Here is a 22,834-nt window from a genome sequence, read left to right as displayed (position 1 = left end):
GAGTTATGGTATTTTTAAGAAAACATATTTATGATATACCCTTGAAAACTCTTGACTTTGGACAAGCCTTGTAACTCCTTTCCGAGCTGCTTCTTCAGAGAGACTGTAATTCTAAAATGGCGTGATCCTTGAAGTAAAAAGAAAATACAGAATTGACTTAAGCATCTCATAGGCTCATGGTGCACCTATTTTTATAGTCACCAGTGACAAGTATGGAGTCCTATGGCTGTATTTCACGTTAGATTAACCATTTATCTCCTTTTTTATTGTAAAATATACAGAGCCTAAAATTTACTATTTAGACATTTTTAGGTGTGCATTCACAATGCTGTGCCACCATCACCAGTATCCATTTCCAGCACTTTCCCGTCATCCCAAACAGAAACTTCATACCCATAACTGCCCCTTCCCTCAATTCCTGTTTATTTTTATTGTTTTCCATCTCTACCAGTTTGCCGATTCTAAGTACTTTATATAAGTGGAAACATACAATAAATAGTTATCCTTTTGTGGTTGGCTTACATAGCATAATGTTTTTAAAGTTCATCCATGTAGCATATATCCTTTTTTTTTTTTTTTTTTGAGACGGAGTCTGGCTCTGTTGCCCAGGCTGGAGTGCAGTGGCCGGATCTCAGCTCACTGCAAGCCCCGCCTCCCGGGTTCATGCCACTCTCCTGTCTCAGCCTCCCGAGTAGCTGGGAGTACAGGCGCCCGCCACCTCGCCCGGCTAATTTTTTTTGTATTTTAGTAGAGACGGGGTTTCACCGTGTTAGCCAGGATGGTCTCGATCTCCTGAACTCGTGATCCGCCCGTCTCAGCCTCCCAAAGTGCTGGGATTACAGGCTTGAGCCACCGCGCCCGGCTGTAGCATATATCCTAGTTTCGTTCCTTTTTATGGCTGAATAATATTTCATTGTATGTATATGCCACATTTTGTATATTTATCTGTTGTTGAACATTTGGGTTGGCTTCCAGCTTTTGGCTATTGTGAATATTATGCTGCTCTGAACTTTGGAGTATAAATGTCTGTTTGAATTCCTGCTTTCAGTTCTTTTGGGTATATACCTAGAAGTGTGATTGTTGATTCACAGTGGTAATTCTATGTTTTAACTTTTGAGGAATCGCCACACTGTTTTCCACAGTGGCTGCACCATATAATGTTGGGACCAGCAGTGTACAGCGTTCCAGTTTGTCTACACACTGGCCAATACATGCTATTTTCTCCTCCCTCCCTCCCTCCGTCCCTTCCTCCCTCCCTCCTTCCCTCTCTTCTTTCTTCCTCCCTCCCTCTCTTCTTCCCTCCCTCCCCCTTCTTCCTCCCTCCCCCCTTCTCTTCCCCTTCCCCCTCCCCCTCCTCCCTCCCTCCCTCCCTCCCTCCCTCCCTCCCTCCCTCCCTCCCTCCCTTCCTTCCTTCCTTCCTTCCTTCCTTCCTTCCTTCCTTCCTTCCTTCCTTCCTTCCTTCCTTCCTTCATTTCTTTCCTTTTTTTGTTTGTCTAAGAGATATGATCTTGTTATGTTGCCCAGGCTGAACTCAGACTCTTGGCTGAATTCAAGCAATTCTCCCACCTCAGCCTCCCAAGTAGCTGAGACAACAAGCACATGCCCATATTTTGTGTGTGTGTGTGTGTGTGTGTGTGTGTGTGTGTGTGTGTGTGTGTATGTGTGTTTAATAATATCCATCCTAATGGATGTGAAGTGGTATCTCATTGTGGTTTTTTTGTTTTTTTGAGACGGAGTCTCACTCTGTCACCAGGCTGGAGTGCAGTGTCACGATCTCGGCTCACTGCACCCTCCGCCTCCCGGGTTCCAGTGATTCTCCTGCTTCAGCCTCCTGAGTAGCTGGGTGCATGCCACCATGCCCAGCTAATTTTTGTATTTTTAGTAGAGACGGGGTTTCACCATGTTGGCTAGGATGGTCTCGATCTCTTGACCTCGTGATCTGCCCACCATGGCTTCCCAAAGTGCTGGGATTACCGATGTGAACCACTGCACCCAGCCTCATTGTGGTTTTTATGTGCATTTCCTTCATGACTAATGATGTTGAGCATCTTTTTATGTGCTTACTGGTCATTTGTATCTTTTTTGGAGAATTGTCTTTTCTAGACCTGTACTGATTTTTTTTTTTTTTTGGAGACGGAGTCTCGCTCTGTCGCCCGGGCTGGAGTGCAGTGGCCGGACCTCAGCTCACTGCAAGCTCCGCCTCCCGGGTTCCCGCCATTCTCCTGCCTCAGCCTCCCGAGTAGCTGGGACCACAGGCGCCCGCCACCTCGCCCGGCTAGTTTTTTGTATTTTTAGTAGAGACGGGGTTTCACCATATTAGCCAGGATGGTCTCGATCTCCTGACCTCGTGATCCGCCCGTCTCGGCCTCCCAAAGTGCTGGGATTACAGGCTTGAGCCACCGCGCCCGGCCCTGTACTGATTTTTAAACTTTGTTTTTTGTTATCGAGTTGTAGGAGTTCTTTATATATTCTGGATATTAATGTCTTGTCAGATAGATATGATTTGCAAATATTACGTCCCGTTTTGTTGGTTGCCTTTTCATTCTTTTGATAATGTCTTTTGCTGTACAGAAGTTTTAAATTTTGGTGAAGTTCAGTTTACCTTTTTTTCTTAATTTTCTTTTACTATTTTGAGCGTTAAGAATGAAAAGTTACCTATTTTTATTATTATGGTTGCTTGTAGTTTCTCCTGTATGTTTTATGTAACTGAATCTAACCTGAGGATTGGCCACAATTTTTACTTCGGGTCTGTTATTTTCAGCTCTTAGCTTTTGTACTGGCTGTTGATAAAATATGCAGTCCCTCTTTGTTTTTGTGTGGTGAACTTTTATATTATGTCATCCAGGAGACATGGAAAGAGATGTTGAGAAATTGATTATTATCATTCTGACAGGACAGTGTTAGTAAGTTTATCCCTGATAAAAGAAAAGAATACTGGACAAAAATAAATATTGTATGGAAGTATGATACATACTTTACATTTAAATTTTTTTTGATCAGGAGTGATCAAAAAAGAAATATTTCACAGGAATGTGAAATATGAAAGTTTTCATTGAGTCTTGTCATAGATAATTTGCTTTTAGTAATTTCTTTTTTTTTTTTTTTTGAGATGGAGTCTCGCTCTGTCGCCCAAGCTGGAGTGCAGTGGTGCTATCTCAGCTCACTGCAAGCTCCGCCTCCCGGGTTCACGCCATTCTCCTGCCTCAGCCTCCTGAGTAGCTGGGACTACAGGCACCCGCCACAGCGCCCGGCTAATTTTTTGTATTTTTAATAGAGACAGGGTTTCACCGTGGTCTTGATCTCCTGACCTTGTGATCCGCCGCCTCGGCCTCCCAAAGTGCTGGGATTACAGGCGTGAGCCACCATGCCCGGCCAGTAATTTCATTTATAATGCGTTTTTTGTGCACTATGCCATAATATTACCCTACAAACATGGGATAATAGCATATATACTCTCTTATAATTTGCTATTTTAAGAAAACTTGAATATTTGGTATGGTTTTCCATTTCAGAATGAATTTATATTTTTTCTATTTTTCTGTATATATTTCTATTATTTTTACAGTTCTGTAATATTCTGTAATTCATTTAACCAATCCTTTATTGCTAAACATTTGATTTGTTCATAGTTTATTTTTACCAACAGTGCTGCAGTGAATATCGTTATATCTTTGTACACTTGAGCAAGTGTTTCCATTCTAGAAAATGTCTTCTTATTTTTTCTCATAGATGTTATGGAAGCAAGTTCACAATTACCCAATGTTCAACCTCCTTATGGATATTGACTCCTATATGTTTGCATGTGTGAACCAGACTGCTGTATATGAGGAGCTTGAAGATGAAACACGAAGACTCTGTGATGTCAGACCTTTTCTTCCAGTTCTCAAATTAGTGACAAGAAGTTGTGACCCAGGGGAAAAATTAGACTCAAAAATTGGAGTCCTTATAGGAAAAGGTAATATTAAAAATTCTTAGTATGAATTCTCTATCTATCTATCTGTCTATCCATCTATCTATCTATCTATCTATCTATCTATCTATCTATCTATCTATCTATCTATCTATCTTACACACACACACGTAGTAAGTATATTTAAGACATTGCTTTTCAAAGTGTGGTCCATGGACCACTGCTGATCTGTAAGTTGTTGCCAGTTTGAGCTAAGGTAAGTATAGAGTTTGAGAATAAATGTTTAGAAACCCCTCTAGCAATATGATACTGCCATAGCATCCAAGGACTTATGTTTAATATATGTTTTTGTTGTCTAAGGATTTATTATTTATTTAATTTTTTAAAATAGAGACGGGGTCTCGCTGTGTTGTCCAGGCTGGTCTCAAACTCCTGAGCTCAAGTGATCCTCCTACCTTGGCCTCCCAAAGTGCTAGGATTACAGGCATGAGCCACTGTGCATGGCTGATTTATTTTTATTTTACAAAAATATTGGTCTTTGATGGATTGGAAGGAAAAAAGTTGTTGCTTTACCTCAGATTGTTTGAGAAGTCCTTCACTAAGGGAGACATTATCCTTAGTTTCTTATGAACTGCTCCTATAGAGTGAACATATTTTATACACAACTCTCTATGCCAACCAAGACTTTAAGCTGTTTGATGTTTCCATAAATAAGTTATTGACAAATTTTACTTCTTAACTGAAATTATCTTTAAGTAGAAGTTATTTTGGTAGAGAGTCAGGAAATACGTCCACATTATTCCTTGCAAATTTATTCCACAGAAAATTGTGAGTAACACAATCAGGAACTTGGAGGAGTCTCTCTTGCTATATAATATTAGGAGTCTCGGGGCTAATGGTATATAAATATCTTGCTTTAGAGAAGGTACTGACTTAAATTAGGAACTACAAAGGGTTACTGAGGAGGGGACTTTGCAGATTAAATACAAAACCAGAAAATCCACTGGAGGTTTATGTATCTGGATTGGGTATCAGTATTGATCAGATTCACTGTTATAGGATAATATAGTACCATCCCCTTTAACATACTATTCTTTGATCTTAACCTCTAATAATTCAGGCTTGCTAATGATTATACTGTGGGACTACTCCCTCTGAGTGCATTAGAATAGAACCTTGTTGGTTTACTAAGTGATACTGTGATATTTAAAAATATTTGATTACTTCAGAGGATGGCTAGTTTATTTTTGGCAATAAAAATTTTCCCAATTAACAAGTTTATAGTTATATATCATACAGAATTTTTTCTTATATATTAGTGACCTGATTAGAAAGTATTCCTTTCTGTTTTCTAGAGCTACAAAGGTGTGTTTTGTTTTGTTTGTTTTTTGTTTCTGTTTTTGTTTTTTGGTGATAAGGTCTCGCCCTGTTGCCCAGGCTAGAGTGCAGTGGGGGCGATCATGGCTCACTTCATCCTCGACTCGACCCTTAGTCTTAAGCAGTCCTCCCACCTCAGCATCCTAAGTAGCTGGGACTACATACAGATGCAAGCCACCATGCCCAGCTAGTTTTTTTTTTTTTTTAATAGTAGAGACAGGATGTTGCCTGGGCTGGTCTTAAACTCCTGGACTTGAGCTGTTTGCCTGCCTCAGCCTTCAGCGCCACAGCACCTGGCCCAAAGATTTTTATAGAATTTGAATTTTTATCCATTATAAAAAGTTTTCCCTTTGTTCTCATGTCCATAAAAAGTTGAAGAATATATGGAAGAGGAGAAAGAATAAAAAACCACTTGTAGTCTTATCATCCAGGACAAGTATATCGACTGACAATATTTTGATGTATTTCTTTTAAATAAAGTGTATGTATTTCTTTCTCTTCCTCTCTTTTTTTTTTTTTTGGTACGGCGTCTTGCTCTATTGCCCAGGCTGGAGTGCAATGGCTTGATCTCGGCTCACTGCAACCTCCGCCTCCTGGGTTCAAGCAATTCTCCTGCCTCAGCCTCCTGAATAGCTGGGACTACAGGCACCCGCCACCACGCCCAGCTAATTTTTATATTTTTAATAGAGACGGGGTTTCACCATGTTGGTCAGGATGGTCTCGATCTCTTGACCTCGTGATCTGCCTGCCTCGGCCTCTCAAAGTGCTGGGATTACAGGCGTGAGCCACCACACCCAGCCTAAATTGTGTGTATTTCAAGTCTTTTGTTTGTTTTTGTTTCTGTGGATTAAAATACTTAGCTTTTCTGTATTTTCATGCTAATGTTAGAAAGCAAACCAGAACCACATTGATTTTTAGAGAAGCTAAAATATTTGTTAATCCAAAAAGTACCACAGAGTATGCCAAGCTCTTTTTGATTTTTTTTTTTTTTTAAATAGGGTCTCTCTCTGTCACCTAGGCTGGTGTGCAGTGGTGTGATCTCAGCTCACTGCAGCCTCAACCTCCCAGGCTCAAGTGATCCTCCTACCTCAGCCTCGTGAGTAGCTGAGACCACAGGCATATGCCACCATGCCCATGTAGATTTTAGCATGTTGCCCGGGCTGGTATCAAACTCCTAAGCCCAAGTGATCCACCTGCTTTTGTCTCCCAAAGTGCTAGGATTATAGGTGTGAGCCATTGTGCTGGCCTTTTTACTTTTATTTTTATTTATTTATTTATTTTTTTGATAGTCTCACTTTGTTGCCTAGGCTGGAGTGCAGTGGCATGGTCTTGGCTCACTGCAAGCTCTGCCTCCCGGGCTCAAGCGATTCTCCTGCCTCAGCCTCCCGAGTAGCTGGGATTACAGGCACTTGCCACCATGCCTAACTAAGTTTTTATTTTTATTAGAGACAGGGTTTCACCATATTGGCCAGGCTGGTCTCGAACTCCTGACCTCAGGTGATTTGCCTGTCTCGGCCTCCCAAAGTGCTGGGATTACAGGTGTGAGTCACTGCACCTGGCTGTTTTTGTTTTTATTTTTAAATTGAGACAGGGTCTTGCTCTGTCACCCAGGCTGGAGTGCAGTGGTATAGCCATGGGTCACTGCAGCCGCAGCCTCCCAGGGTCAAGTGATCCTCCCACCTCAGCTTCCTGAGTAGCTGAGTGCAAGCTACCAAGTCTGGCTAATTTTTTCTTTTTTTTTTTTATAGAGTTGGAATCTTACTATGTTACCTAGGACGTGGGCCAAGTTTCTTCAAGGCATTGGTATTTCTTTGAAATTTACCTCCTTCTCAACACTTACCAAAACGTGGCTTCACTGGCCACCATTACCTCTTCCTATGCCTGCCAGATATGGAAAATAAAAATATTGAAGATTGAAATATTACATATGCTGTGCTTATGCTAAAAATATATTCATTATTTATCTAAAATTCAAATTGAATTGCGCATACTGTTTTTTTTAACCTGGCAACCTTACCTACCATAGTGTAGGGGTATAAGCTATATTAGAATTTAATGAATTTAATTTTTTTTTTTTTTGAGACAGGGTCTCACTCTGTCACCCAGTCTGGAGTGTAGTGGCACCTTCTTAGCTCACTGCAACCTCCGCCTCCCGGGTTCAAGCAATTCTCCCACCTTGGCTTCCTGAGTAGCTGGGACTATAGGAATGGGACCTGTAGTCCCAGCTACTAGTCCTGAGTCCTGTACTCCAGCTGTAGTCCTGAGTAGCTGGGACCACCACACCTGCCTAATTTTTGTATTCTTTGACATTTTGATTATATACATAAATTTAAATGTTAACATTTATTTAAGAAATTGAGTAAGTTGAGTATTTAAGAATGAATTTTCACTTTTAATACTTGAGAAGTCAAGTCAATTTTTGCAGTTGCTGATTTGTCAGTGATGACCAGGGCTTGATGAGGCCATGCCTCCTGGGAAAACAATAAACAATTATTTCAGTTTAACCTTAGGAACAAGGTTGCTGCTTCCTCTCTCCAAAGAAAACAGTAGAACCTTTAGAGATGTAATTGCCCTGACTAGGCTAAAAATACCTTTTCCTGAAAGATGATGTGGCTAATCTTTTTTTTCCTGTGTTTATTCCAAATAATTATTTACAGAGCTGTTGTTTGAGTTCTGTTTGTTCTCTGCAGTAAGGTGTATGCCACCCCTATATTAATTTCTCCAAACACTCAGTAAAATAATTGTAACCAGAGGATTTTGTTAGCATTCTGAAAAACATATTTGTAAACTCCCTTATTTCTCCTGACCTATCTAAACCTGTGGTATACCTTAAGTGAGGGAAATAGCTAGTCTGTAGGATTTTTTTTTTTTTTTTTTTGACACAAAGTCTCACTTGGTTGTCCAGGCTGGAGTGCAGTGGCGTGATCTTTGCTCACTGCAACCTCTGCCTCCTGGGTTCAAGTGATTCTCGTGCCTGAGCCTCCTGAGTAGCTGGGATTATAGGATTGCACCACCACACCCAGCTAATTTTTGTATTTTTTGTAGAGATGGGGTTTTGCCATGTTGGCTAGGCTGGTTTCGAACTCCTGACCTCAAGCGATCTGCCCGCCTCAAGCCTTCCAAAGTGCTGGGATTACAGGTGTGAGCTACCATGCCCGGCCTACTCTGTAGGATTTTAACACCCTCTTTAGTATGAATAAATTGTTCATTCAGTACTTTTTTAGTTTAAAAATTATATTTGATTGTAAATTTTACAGTAGTCTTAAGGAAAATTTAAGCTTTGCTGTTAGATTCTCTTATAAGAAGGTATGTAGGGTATTAGCTAGGTTTAAAATTAAATTACTTAGCCCAAAGTGTTCGTATTTTTGGTAAAATTTCTGTTTTTAAGAGATCTTTATGGTGGTTCCCAAATTTAGGTTGTATCAGTTTCTTAAAATGAATATGCTCAGAGATTGGGATTCAGTGAGTCTGGAATAAATGAAAGCTTTATTTTTTATGTGATTATAACAGTTACACGCACAGAGTCCCTTATTCATAATTTATTGAAAAATATTACCAAAACATTAGTGATTGCAGTTCAATAGTATTGAGTGTTTATACTTGAAATTTTACCGTGACTATGGGTGATATGGTCTTTGCTTAGACCTGACAATCCAGTGGGAAATGAGGATAAGTAAACATAGTTTTATTGCAATGTGTGAACTGCTATGCTATGTCAGAAAGGGTCACCTTCAGATACTGTGTGATCTCACTAAAATGTGGAACACTGAAGTTCAACTACTCAAAGTAAACAGTAGAATGGTAGTTACCAGGGCCAGTTGGGGACAGATAAAGGGGTGTATTGAGCTGGGAAAGGGGAGACATTGGTCAATGGATACAAAGTTTCAGCAGGAATAAGTTCTGGTGTTCTATTGCAGGGGTTCTCCTCTGCTCCCCGTTCCTGGTTAGGAACGAGGCCGCACAACAGGAGGTGAGCAGCGGGTTGGGTGAGCATTACCATCTGAACTTCGCTTCCTGTCAGATCAGTGGTAGCATTAGATTCTCATAGGAGTGTGAATGCGAAGAATCCTATTGTGAACTGCACATGAGAGGGATCTCTCTAATGAGAGAGAATCTAATGCCTGATGATCTGAGGTAGAACAGTTTCATCCCAAAACCACCCCTACCCCTATTCTATTGCATAGCACCATGACTATAGTTAATAATAATGTATTGTATATTTCAAAATAGCTATGAGAGAATTTTAAAATGTTCTCTTCACAAAGAAATGATAAATATTTGAGGTGATAGATATGCTAATTAGCCAGATTTGATCATTGCACAATGTATACATGTATCAAAACATCACATTGGCCAAGCGTGGGGGCTTATTCCCAGTACTTTGGGAAGACGAGGTGGGTGGATCACTTGAGCCCAGGATTTGGAGACCAGTCTGGGCAACATAGCAAAACCCCACTCTACAAAAAATAGAACAAACACACCAGGCACGGTGGTATGTGCCTGTAGTCCCAGCTACTTGAGAGGCTGAAGTGGATCACTTGGCTTAAGGCCGGAGGTTGAGGCTCCAGTGAGCCGTGATCATGCCACTGCACTCCAGCCTGGGTGACAGAGTGAGACCCTGTCTCAAACAAACAAAAAAACTCTATCACATTGTACCTCATAAATATATGCAATTATTATTTGCCAATTAATAAGAAAACAAAACTTTTGAAAAGGAAAATCACCTTAAATCAATTAGGTGAATCAGGGATGACATCTTAGAATATGTACACCTAAACTGAGCCATCAATGCTGATTAGGAATCTGGCAGGTAAAGAGAAGTGGAGAAAGGAAAAAACAAAAAGAAATGGCACATGTGAAGAATGGCCTATTCAAGGAAAAGAAATTGATTATGGGTGGTGTAGGGGGACAGATAGGACAACTAGGGAAGACTAGAGAGGCAGCCATCTTCAGAGCATACAGTGCCATGCAGGCCATGTAAAAAGTAGAGCTTTACTACTAAGAACACTTGGGAAGCTATTGAAGAAATTTAAGTAGGGGAGTAACATGATAAATTTGCATTTTAGGAAGATTATTTAGGTTGTAGAATGAAGAGTGGATTGGAGGGATTAAGAATTTGAGTAGAGAAATTAGTGAAAAAATGATGTAACCCAAAGGAAGGGTGATGATGGCCAGGATTTGGTTAATGGTTACAGGAACTGAGAGAAGTGGACAGAGTTAAGAGACATTTAGAAGGTGGGTTAAATATGATTTGTAGTAGATTAAGGGAAATAAAGCATGTGATTTTTGTTAGATGTATATATTATTGGGTACTTATTTCCCTTTCCTAACCTGTAATTCCTATTGCCTGTGAATAGAATTAATATTAACAGTGCACTAAAATGCTTCAGCCAGTCCACCCAAATTATAGTCCATTCGTAGCTAATTTAGAGTAATGTATTTTATTCCAGATCTAAAACTATCCAGGAAATCATTTTACCTTTGCTGTGTTATACCTTTGCTGTGTTTTTATTTTTTTATAGTTAATACCACAAAATTGATTCTAGGATATATTTTTGAAATAACAACTATTGTTTTCAGTGCATAAAAGTAAAAAGAAGGCAATGCAACCGTTACTGACATGCATATGTTCAAATAGTGTAGTATAGATTAATTTTATGGAATAAAATGTAACTTTCCTCACTGTGCATTCCTCTCTAATACTACAGAATACCACTGTAGCAATAGAGTCATCTCAAGTATCCAAAACAAAAACTTAATGCATATTCTATATTCTTTCTTTTGAATTTGCAGAAAAGGGATTTTACCTGACCCATTCTCTGTCTACTTAAAAAAAAAATCTAGTGCCCTTAAAAACACAAAGATTGATTGTATTTTTATCTCCTGCACCACTGTATAATGATATATGGATGTATCTTTATTTAACCAGTCCTGAATGATGGCCTTTAGATTACATTTTAATTATTATAAAAAAACAGCAAATATTCATATATTGATAGTATATCGATAGGTTTGTAGAAATAAACAAAGACCACTCAGATGAGAAGAGAGACTATTTATGCAGAGGTTGCTATAGTAAAAGAACTTGAGTTTGGCAGAGACTCAGAGGCAGGCAGTGGAGTGGGAAAGCTCTACAGTGAAAAAAGGAAGGTTTCAGAGATGCCTGATGGGAAATTGTTGGCAGCAGGGAGCTGGAGGTGGGCTAACTAGAAGCAAGGCATCTTATATGATTGGTGTTGGGGTAGTATACTTGGCTTTCTTGGTTGGTCCTAAATTTCTCAGGTTGAGATTACGATTGATAAAATTGTGAGGTCTAAGGATATGTGTGTGTGTGAATGATTTCTAGTAAATATTACAAAATTGCCCTCTAAAATGTTCATATCAATGTAGTTTCTCACCAAAACTATACTAGAATGCTTTTTTCTCTCTACCCTTTCCAGCACAGGGTATTATCAAATTTTAAAATATGTGCTAACCTGATAGGTAAAAATTAATGCACACATAAACATTTACATATGCCAATTCATTCATTTAGATTTGTAAAATTATTTACTGGAATAATCATAAGTTTTGGAAAAAGTTGTCATATGTAATTGTCTTAATGACAGAAGTGACTAAAAATTAAGTACAGCCCATCCTTCAGCAGTAGGTTTGAACTGTGCAGGGCCAATTATAAGTGGATATTTTTCAGTAAATATATTGAAACTTCTTTTGAGATTTGTGACAATTTGAAAAAACTTGCAGACGAATCGCAGCCTAGAACTAGTGAAAAAATTGAAAAGTTAAGTATGTAATAAATGCATATGTATGTAGTACTAGTTTATCATTTAGTACCATAAAATACACATAAATCTATTATAAAAAGTTAAAAATTCAAAACTTACATACACAGACATTTAGACAACCATACATGGTACCATTTGCAGTTGAAAGAAGTACAAACAAATGTAAAGATACAGTATTGAATCATAACTGCATAAAATTAATTGTAGTACATGCTATACTACTGTAATAATTTTGCAGCCACCTCCTGTTGCTATTGTGGTGAGGTTAAGTGTTGTGAGTATATGCTCAGAAATGCCATGTAACTCTAATCATCTCTACTTGAGCAGTTCCTCTGTCTAGTAAATTGCATACTGCAGTAAAAAGGGATCTCTCCCAGTTCTCATGTATTTTTTTAATTGTGTTTACTGGAATACTGCAAACCTTGAATAACACTGTGGGACCCATACAAAATGCCACTTGTGATCCTGGAAGTACTTCTAAGAACAGGGAAAAGTCATGATATTATAAGGAAAAGTTGAATGCAGCTGGGTGCAGAGACTGAGGCAGGAGCCCAGGAGTTCTAGGTACTAGTGTGCTGTGATTGTGCCTGCAAATACCTTATTTAAAAAAAAAAAAAAAAAAAAGGCTGAATACCTTGATATGTACTGTAGATGGAGGTCTGTAGCTGTGGTTGCCTGCCATTTTGAGATAAATCAATCCAGTGTAAGTACCATTGTGAAAAAGCAAATTCGTGAAACTCTTGCTGCAGCTATGTCAGCAGATGCTAAACCTTGCACTTTCTGTGAAACACCTTTTTAATCTCACATTAAAAATGCAGCTTGTGTGTGGGTGCAGGATTACTATAAGAAAGGCATACCTATAGACTCTACTCTGATTCAAGAAAAGGCAAAGTTATGTGACAAAGCAATAAGAAAGTGAAGAATCTAGTGCAGGAGAATTTTAATGCTAGCAAAGGATGGTTTGACAATTTTAGAAAGAGGTTTGGCATAAAAAAATGTCAAGGTAACAGGAGAAGTTATTTTTCCTGACCTAGAAATAGCAGATGAGTTCCCAGATGCCATTAAGAAAAATCACTAGGCTGGGTGTGGTGGCTCAAGCCTGTAATCCCAGGACTTTGGGAGGCTGAGACGGGCGGATCACGAGGTCAGGAGATCGAGACCATCCTGGCTAACATGGTGAAACCCAGTCTCTACTAAAAAATACAAAAAAACTAGCCGGGCGAGGTGGCAGGTGCCTGTAGTCCCAGCTACTCTGGAGGCTGAGGCAGGAGAATGGCGTAAACCCGGGAGGCGGAGCTTGCAGTGAGCTGAGATCCGGCCACTGCACTCCAGCCTGGGCGACAGAGCGAGACTTCGTCTCAAAAAAAAAAAAAAAAAAAAGAAAAATCACTGAGGAGAAAGGATACCTGCCTGAACAGATTTTTGGTGTTTTGTTTTTGAGACATGATCTCACTCTGTTGCCCGGGCTGTATCTTTGCCCTTCTGGGCAAGTGATCCTCCCACCTCAGCCTCCTGAGTAGCTGGGACTACAGGCATGCACCACCATGCCGAGCTAATTTTTAATTTTTTGTAGAGATGAGGTCTCACTATGTTGCCCAGGCTGGTCTCGAACACCTGACCTCAAGGAATCCTCCTACCTCGGCCTCCCAAAATGTTGGGATTATAGGTGTGAGCTGCCTTGTCTGGCCCTGAACAAGTTTTTAATGTAGATCAAAGTGCCCAGTTCTGGAGAAAAAAAAATGCCACAAAGGTCATTTATTAGAAAGGAAGAGAAGTCAGCACCAGGATTTAAGACAGGAAGGCTAACTAGTGTTTTGTGCAAATGCAGACTGGTTTGTGATACACCTTATTTATAAAGCTGCTAACCCCCAAACCTCAAAGGGAAAAAGAAACACCAGCTGCTAGTCCTTCGGTTGTACAAGAAGACCTGGATAATGAGAACGCTTTTTCTGGATTGGTTCCATCAGTGCTTTGTTCTGAAGTCAGGAAGTATTTTGCCAGTAAGGGGGCTGCTTCTTTTTGAGATGGAGTCTCACTGTATTGCCCAGGCTGCAGTGCAGTGGTGTGATCTTGGCTCCTCTATCTCCTGGGTTCAAGGGATTCTCCTGCCTCCGCCTCCCAAGTAGCTGGGATTACAGGCACACACCACCGTGTCTGGCTAATTTTTGTGTATTTTTTTTTTTTTTTGAGACGGAGTCTCGCTCTGTTACCCAGGCTGGACTGCAGTGGCCGGATCTCAGCTCACTGCAACCTCCGCCTCCCGGGTTCATGCCATTCTCCTGCCTCAGCCTCCTGAGTAGCTGGGACTACAGGCGCTCGCCACTTCGCCCGGCTAGATTTTTTTTTTTTTTGTATTTTTTAGTAGAGACGGGGTTTCACCGTGTTAGCCAGGATGGTCTCGATCTCCTGACCTCGTGATCCGCCCGTCTCGGCCTCCCAAAGTGCTGGGATTACAGGCTTGAGCCACCGCACCCGGCCAATTTTTGTGTTTTTAATAGAGACGGTGTTTCCCCATGTTGGCCAGGCTGGTCTCGAACTCCTCACTTCAAGTGCTTCCCCCACCTTGGCCTCCCAAAGTGCTGGGATAAGAGGAGGATTACAGGCGTGAGCCACTGTGCCCAGCCTAGGGACTGCTTTTTTTTTTTTTTGAGATGGAGTCTTGCTCTGTCACCCAGGCTGGAGTGCAGTGGAGAGATCTCAGCTTACTGCAAGCTCCGCCTCCCGGGTTGACACCCTTCTCCTGCCTCAGCCTCCCAAGTAGCTGGGACTACAGGCGCCTACCGCCACGCCCGGCTAACTTTTTGTATTTTTAGTAGAGACGGAGTTTCACTGTGTTAGCCAGGATGGTCTCGATCTCCTGATCTCGTGATCCGCCCAGCTCAGCCTCCCAGAGTGCTGGGATTACAGGAATGAGCCACTGCACCCGGCCAGGACTGCCTTTAAGTTTCTTTTGATATTGGATGATGCCCGTGGCCACCCAGAACCCCCTGAGTTCAACACTGAAAGCATCAAAGTGGTCTACTTACCCCCAAATTCTACATCTCTAATTTAGCCTATCAGGAGGTCATAAGGACCTTTAAGGCTTGTTACTCATGGTACTCTATGGAAGAGAACCTGGTTAAACATCATGAAAGACTGGGAGTATTACATCATTGAAGATGCCATCGTTGATGTAGAAAAAGTTGTGAAAGCTATCAAACCCGAAACAATAAATTCCTGTTAGAGAAAACTCTGTCCCGATATTGTACATGAGTTCACAGGATTTACAACAGAACCAATCAAGGAAATTATGAAATAGATTTTGGATATGGCATAAAAGGCAGCAGTGGTGGTGAAGGGTTTCAAAATACAGATCATGGAGAAATCCAAGAGCTAATAAACACCACATGAGAGGGATTAACAGAAAACAACTTCACGGAGATGAGTGATTCTGAACCAGTGCCAGATGATGAGGAAGATGATATAGAATTAAACAGTGCCCAAAAACAAATTCACATGCAGCAGTCTGACAGAAGGCTTCTGATTGTTCAAGATTGCTTTTGACTTCTTTTATAATATGGCCCCCTCTATGATACCAGCACTGAAACTAAAGCAATGGTAGGATTGATACTATACAGATAAACATTTTTTACAGAAATGAAAAAGCAAAGAAGTCAGAAATTATGACATATATCTGTAAAGTTACATACAGTATGCTTGCATCTCCTGCCTCACCTTCTACCTCCTTCACTCTTCTGCATCTGTCACCCCTGAGACAGCAAGACCAACCTGTCCTCCTCCTCCTCAGCCTACTCAATGTGAAGATGATGAGTTAGGAAGATATTTATGATGATCCACTTCCTCTTAATAAATAGTAAATATATTTTCTCTTCTTTGTGATTTATTTAATAACATTTTCTTTTTGTAATCAGAAGAGAGCTGGAGTAATTAACATTTTCTTTAGCTTTAGGAATACAGTATATAACATATATAACATACAAAATAAGTGTTAACTGACTTTATGTTGTTGGTAAGGCTTCTGCCCATAAGTAGGCTATTAGTAGTTAAGTTGTTCAGGAGTCAAAAGTGACATGTGGGCCAGGCATGGTGACTCACACTTGTAATCCCAGCACTTTGGGAGACTTGAGGTGGGAGGATTGCTTGAGCCCAGGAGTTCAAGACAATTTGGACAATATGGCAAGACCTCATGTCTACTAAAAATTTATCCAGACATAGTGGCATGTGCTTGTGACTGTAATTTCAGCTACTTGGGAGGCTGAGGTGGGAGGATCACTTGAGCCCAGGAGATGAAGGATACAGTGAGCAGTGATCACACCACTGCTCTCCAGCCTGGGTAACAGAGCAAGATTCTGTCTCAGTGAATGAATGAATGAAGGAATGTTATATGTGAATTTTCTCCTCTGTGGGGGGTTGGTGCCGCAACCACCATGTTGTTTGAGAGTCAACCAAACAATAAAGAACAATTTTACGTTTATGGGATTTTTGACTAATTAATACAATATATGATAACCATTTAAAAGTCACAATGAAGTGAAAATTCAATCTATAAAATTTAAGTATACTAGGTTTTCTTTGGTTTTGGTTTTTTAAAGACTATGAACAGTTTTAGGTTCACAGCAAAATTCAGAGGAAGATACGGAGATTTTCCACATTCCCTCTGCCCCTGTATATCATAGCCATTCCCATAGTATATCAAGTTTTAGGTGAGATAATAACTTGATTCTTAGTTTTCTTCTAATACAGTATTGAAACTGTTTTTCAGATTCTTAGTCTTTCTCAGCTATTTTAAGTGTGATTTATTAATACTTGGTTTGTAAATAAAAACAATGAATCTTTTATGTGTGGCTTTAAAATATGTATTGTGAATTACTTTGTAAAACTGGTAAGCAAACTACATTTCTTTATGAGGTTCTGAGTTGTATTTTTTAAAAAATATAATTGTATGTTTGTCTTCTGTACATGAGATTTATTGTTTTATCTGGGTTTTTTGATCTTTCATGGTATTTTCCTCCGTAGTTTCATCTGCTTGATAAAAGCCAAGCATCCAAGATCCAAGTTAGTTTTTGTTGAATATACTTTGTATTCTTTCTATATTCTTTTTTGTTATTGTTAGCTACTGAAAATGACACCTTTAAAAAATGTGTTTAGGTCTGCATGAATTTGATTCCTTGAAGGATCCTGAAGTAAATGAATTTCGAAGAAAAATGCGCAAATTCAGCGAGGAAAAGATCCTGTCACTTGTGGGATTGTCTTGGATGGACTGGCTAAAACAAACATATCCACCGGAGCATGAACCATCCATCCCTGAAAACTTAGAAGATAAACTTTATGGGGGAAAGCTCATTGTAGCTATTCATTTTGAAAACTGCCAGGTAGGATTATGTTTTTTAAAGAAATATTTTGTAATACATTTCTCATTTTTACCTGAATACAGCTCTATTTTTAGAAGTGTCTCTCACTTACCTAGCAAACACTATTAGAAAGAACAACTTTAGATTTCAGATGGAAATGTATTTAGTATTATGTATAATAGTCTAAAGTGATATTCTTTGCATGTATCTTTTTTGATGCAGTGGAATGGTGATTTAGAATGGGATTGGCAAACTGGACTGTTTAATTGGTTTTTACAGTTTTAAAGGGATGTTAAAAAAAGAAAAAAATCCTCAAAGATTTGTAAAGGGATGTTTAAAAGAAGAAGAAGAAGAAAAAAGAATATGCAACAGAGACCACTGTGTTATATGTTGTTTGCCAAACCTGGGCCTTTACAGAAAAAGTTTGCCAACTGCTGGTCTAAATAGTGTTCCTTATTGGAAATACATTTTTTTCATGTGATTTTTTCCCCCCTGTCTGTAGAATGAAAGCCCTAATTAAAATGGTCTCTTTGTTTCCATATTCTTAAATTTGCATTCTGTGACTATGTGAATTAATTAATGATATGGAAGTAGGCATTATAATAGAGTTCATATACAGCCCATCCATTTCTGAATATTCAGAGCAATTATACAAACTAGATGATGCTACTACTTTTGTATCAAGTATAGTCATTCTAGCATCTAGGGTCTGGCATTAGAGTAAGGTAGAAACGCAAGGATTTTTTTTTTTTTTTTTTAATGGAGTCTCGCTCTATTGCCCAGGCTGGAGTGCAGTGGTGTGATCTTGGCTCCCTGCAACCTCCACCCCCCAGGCCCAAGCGATTCTCTTGCTGCAGCCTCCTGAGTAGCTGGGATTATAGGCTCCTGCCACCACACCTGGCTAATTTTTGTATTTTTAGTAGAGATGGGGTTTCACCATGTTGGCCAGGCTGGTCTCGAACTTCTGACCTCAGATGATCCACCCTCCTCGGCCTCCCAAAATGCTGGGATTACAAGCATGAGCCACTACACCCAGCCGGATGTTTTGTTTTGTTCTTGAATTACTGTGATAACCATAGCAATGACAACAACCAATTATGCAGGGTAAGTCTTTATTCTGTGTTGAGCACTTATCCTGCATAATTCCTGGTATGGTGTATTTTTAATATATTCTCCAGTTCCCACACCAACCTTACAAAATGTTGTTGTCTTTCCCCCATTTACAGTGAAGAGACTGAAAGGAAGAGAAGTTTAGTGTTTTGTGCCAGTCCTCATAGCTAGTCAGTGGTAGAACCAGGATTTCATCCAGGTGTCTCTCTCTGGTTTTACCTAGTTTTGCCTTCTTTTAGCCAACATGTTAATAAGTATTTGTTAGGACAGATGTGAAAAAAAGATTCTACCTTCAGGCATTTTCTCTAAACAAGTAAGTTTATCTAGGGAAAAATGCCATTCATCATTCAATCCTGAGATACGTTGAGTCTGAAGTCCAATTTAAGTCAAGATTTGAGTATCATTAAAATGTCAAGGTCAAATTTACAATACTGTTTAAGGAATTCTGCGTGGTCAAGAGAGGTAGAATAGGGGAATTTATTGATGAAGGGTGATGAGAATTCAACTTGAGAACACTGGCTTGGCCAGGTGAGATGGTGCACAGCCACTTTGGGAGGCTGAACAGGGAGGATCTCTTGAACCTAGGAGTTGCCAGGTTGGGCAACGTGGTGAAACCCCATCTGTACAAAAATTACCTGGGCATGGTGGTGCACATCTGTAGTCCCAGCTACCCAGGAGGATGAGGTGGGAGGGATTGCTTGATCCCAGAAGGCGGAGGTTGCAGCGAGCCCAGATTGCGCCACTGTACTCCACCTTGGGCGACAGAGTGATACCCTGTCTCAAAAAAAGAAAAAGGTACAATATTTCATGAAGTCATGGAAAGTGATATTGAACAACTGCTTGAAATACGGGAAAACCATTAAGATATAAGGTCATTGGTGTCTTATTGGGAGGTGAGGTTGAGGAGGAAAGAGGAGGCATGAGACCTCTCAAAATGATTCCTAGCATCCTAGCCTGTGTTCTTTGATGTATGTGGCACTGTCTTAGTCCGTTTGGGCTGCTGTAACAGAATACCATAGACTGGGTGGCTTATAAACAACAGAAATTTATTTCTCACAATTCTAGGGTTTTTTGTTTGTTTGTTTTGTTCTGTTTTGTTTTGAGACAGAGTCTCGCTTTGTCGTCCAGGCTGCATTGCAGTAGCGTGATCTAGGCTCACTGCAACTGCCTCTTTGCAGGTTCAAAGGATTCCCCTGATTCAGCTTCCTGAGTAACTGGGACTATAGACAGGCGCCACCACGCCCTGCTAATTTTTTGTATTTTTAGTAGAGGCGGGGTTTCACTGTCTTCGCCAGGTTGGTCTTGAACTCCTGAGCTCAAGTGATCCATCCGCCTTGGCCTCCGAAGGTGCTGGGATTACAGGTGTGAGCCACTGCACCTGGCCTGTTTCTCACAATTCTGGAAGCTGGGAAGTCCAAGATCAAGGCACCAGTTCATTCTGTGTCTTACGAGGATGGCTTCCTGGTGCATATATAACTATATTCTTGCTATGTCCTTATATAGCAGAAGAGGAGAGGAAGCTCTCTGGGGTTTATTTTATTTATTTTATTTTTATTTTTATTTTATTTTTATTTTTATTTTTTGAGATGGAGTCTCACTTTGTCACCAGGCTGGAGTACAGTGACACGATCTTGGCTCACTGCAACCTCCAACTCCCTGGTTCAAGCGATTCTCCTGCCTCAGCCTCCCAAGTAGCTGGCACTACAGGCAGTGGCCACTGCGCCCAGCTAATTTTTTGTATTTTTAGTAAAAGCAGGGTTTCACCGTGTTTGCCAGGCTGGTCTTGAGCTCCTGAGCTTAAGTGATCCGCCTGCCTTGGCCTCCCAAGGTGCTGGGATTACAGGTGTGATCCACTGCACCTGGCCTGTTTCTCAAAATTCTGCAATCTGGGAAGTCCAAGATCAAGGCACTAGTTCATTATGAGGGATTGCTTCCTGGTCCATACATAACTGTCTTCTTGCTATGTCCTTACATGGCAGAAAAGGAGACGAAGCTCTCTTAAGTTCTTTTTTTATTTATTTTATTTTATTTTATTTATTTTATTTTTTTTGAGTTGGAGTCTCACTCTGACAGGCTGGAGTGCAGTGACACAATCTCAGCTCACTGCAACCTCCGACTCCCTGGTTCAGGCGATTCTCCTGCCTCAGCCTCTCAAGTAGCTGGGACTACAGGCGTGAACCACCATGCCCAGCTAATTTTTGTATTTTTAGTAGAAACGGGGTTTTACCATGTTGGCCAGGCTGGTCATGATCTCCTGACCTCATGATCCGCCTACCGTGGCCTCCCAAAGTGCTGGGATTACAGGTGTGAGCCACTGTACATGGCCTCTGGGGTCTCTTTTATAAGGGCACTAATCTCATTCATGAGGACTCTGCCCTCATGACCTAATCACATCCCAAAGTTTTTACTTCCAAATATCATCACATTAGAGATTAGGTTTCTACATATGAATCCAGCAGGGGAGACACAAACATTCAGTCTATGGCAGGCACCAACTCATAGAAAACACAGAATAATAAGTAAAATACTGGGAAAAATAGATGTGAAATACTTAGTAAGTTGAGGTTTTAAAAGTTTGAATCTAAGGCATCTTAAATTCAGGGGGGTGATTTATTGAAATTAAATTAGTGGAAAATATTATGGAATTGATGTCAGGTCAGTATTAGAGAATAGCAGTGAGTTAGTTGTTCAGAGTAGCAGTTGGTTGCTTTGGGAGATAGCTTCTTATATCGTTAGTATATGATCATATAATGGAAAATTACCTTGCTAGATTATGAGAGGATTCAGGTGTTGTCTGTACCACTCAGTCTTATGATGAACAGATCTGGTAATGCTATATCGATTCCAAGCTATATCTTCATTTTTCATTGATTAGAATTTCTGTATGTTTCTATTTACATGTTTCTAAAATTGGACATAATTGCTAATTTATGGTTTAATTAGTATAAAGTATGGCTCTCTTCTTACCAGTGAGAAATGTGTAAGTTTAAAAAAATATATATACAAAATATAGCTACAGGTTATGTGACTTTTTAAAGAAAGTATGTGGCCAGGGGCGGTGGATCACGCCTGTAATCCCAGCACTTTGGGAGGCTGAGGCAGCGGATCACGAGGTCAGGAGTTTGAGACCAGCCTTGCCAACATGGTGAAACCCTGTCTCTACTACAGATACAAAAAATTAGCCGGGTGTGGTGGCACACGCCTGTAATCCCAGCTCCTCGGGAGGCTGAGACAGGAGAATTGCTTGAACCCGGAAAACAGAGGTTGCAGTGAGCCAAGATCACGCCATTCCATTCCAGCCTAGGGGACAGTGTGAGACTCCATCTCAAAAAAAAAAAAAAAAAAAAAAAAAAGGAAGCTAAGATGTTCATTGGAAAATGCCTAATGGTAACTGTTAGTTAAATATTAATCTTACCTGTGGAAGCTGTGCGCTATGAATGCAGTAAGATGACTTTCAGATTATTAGAAATCTTTATCTTTCAGTAAACTTGTCTACGTTCTAAATATGCATCCATGTAAAATTTGTTAAGGATGTACCTATATAAATATTATGTACATTTGTACGTATTATTACATAATGACTGTAATAGTGATTTTTCAGCATAAATATAACATTTACTGCTTTTTTTTCCATCTCTCTTCCCCTTTAGGATGTGTTTAGCTTTCAAGTATCTCCTAATATGAATCCTATCAAAGTAAATGAATTGGCAATCCAAAAACGTTTGACTATTCATGGGAAGGAAGATGAAGTTAGCCCCTATGATTATGTGTTGCAAGTCAGTGGGAGAGTAGAATATGTTTTTGGTGATCATCCACTAATTCAGTTCCAGGTATGTATATTGACTATATTAATTATCTTTACCAGAAAAGTCTATGAGTATATATATATATATTTTTTTTATTTCTGATTTTAAAAATGTGTTCCCATAGTGGAACGTTTGGAATATACAGAAAATTATATAGTATTAAATAGTATATATTTATAATAGTACTTACCTCTGAAATAATCATTGTTACCATTTTGGCATGTTTTTGTCTCTTTTTTTTTGCAGTTATGTATGTATTTTAGCATAATGATTGTACACACGAATATGTGTATGTATGTGTTTGTATTCTGCTTGGCTTTTTTTTTGGTTGTTTTTTTGAGACAGAGTGTTGCTCTGTCACCTAGGCTGGAGTGCAGCGGCATGCAGTCTTGGCTCAGTGCAACCTCCATCTCCCAGATTCAAGCAATCCTCGTGCCTCAGCCACCCGAGTAGCTGGGATTACAGGTGTGCGCCACCATGCCCAGCTTCTTTTTG

At 40.0% G+C, this 22,834-nt stretch overlaps 1 protein-coding gene across 5 annotated transcripts in view; it reads left to right on the top strand.

The window, feature by feature from the left end:
* PIK3CB (phosphatidylinositol-4,5-bisphosphate 3-kinase catalytic subunit beta) overlaps positions 1-22,834 on the top strand; it is a 187,272-nt gene that overhangs the window by 75,555 nt on the left and 88,883 nt on the right. For all 5 annotated transcript variants that reach the window (XM_077991523.1, XM_077991521.1, XM_028843742.2 and 2 more), the window contains 3 exons: positions 3,730-3,955; positions 17,221-17,444; positions 22,184-22,363. In XM_077991523.1, coding sequence (XP_077847649.1) covers positions 3,730-3,955; positions 17,221-17,444; positions 22,184-22,363 — 630 coding nt within the window. The remainder of the gene's footprint in view (positions 1-3,729; positions 3,956-17,220; positions 17,445-22,183; positions 22,364-22,834) is intronic.

This window comes from Macaca mulatta, chromosome 2 (genome assembly GCF_049350105.2).
Source record: "Macaca mulatta isolate MMU2019108-1 chromosome 2, T2T-MMU8v2.0, whole genome shotgun sequence".
Taxonomy (NCBI): Eukaryota; Metazoa; Chordata; class Mammalia; order Primates; family Cercopithecidae; genus Macaca; species Macaca mulatta.
The sequence above is the reverse complement of the archived record's forward strand: the minus strand, read 5'-3'. Positions and strand labels throughout refer to the sequence as shown.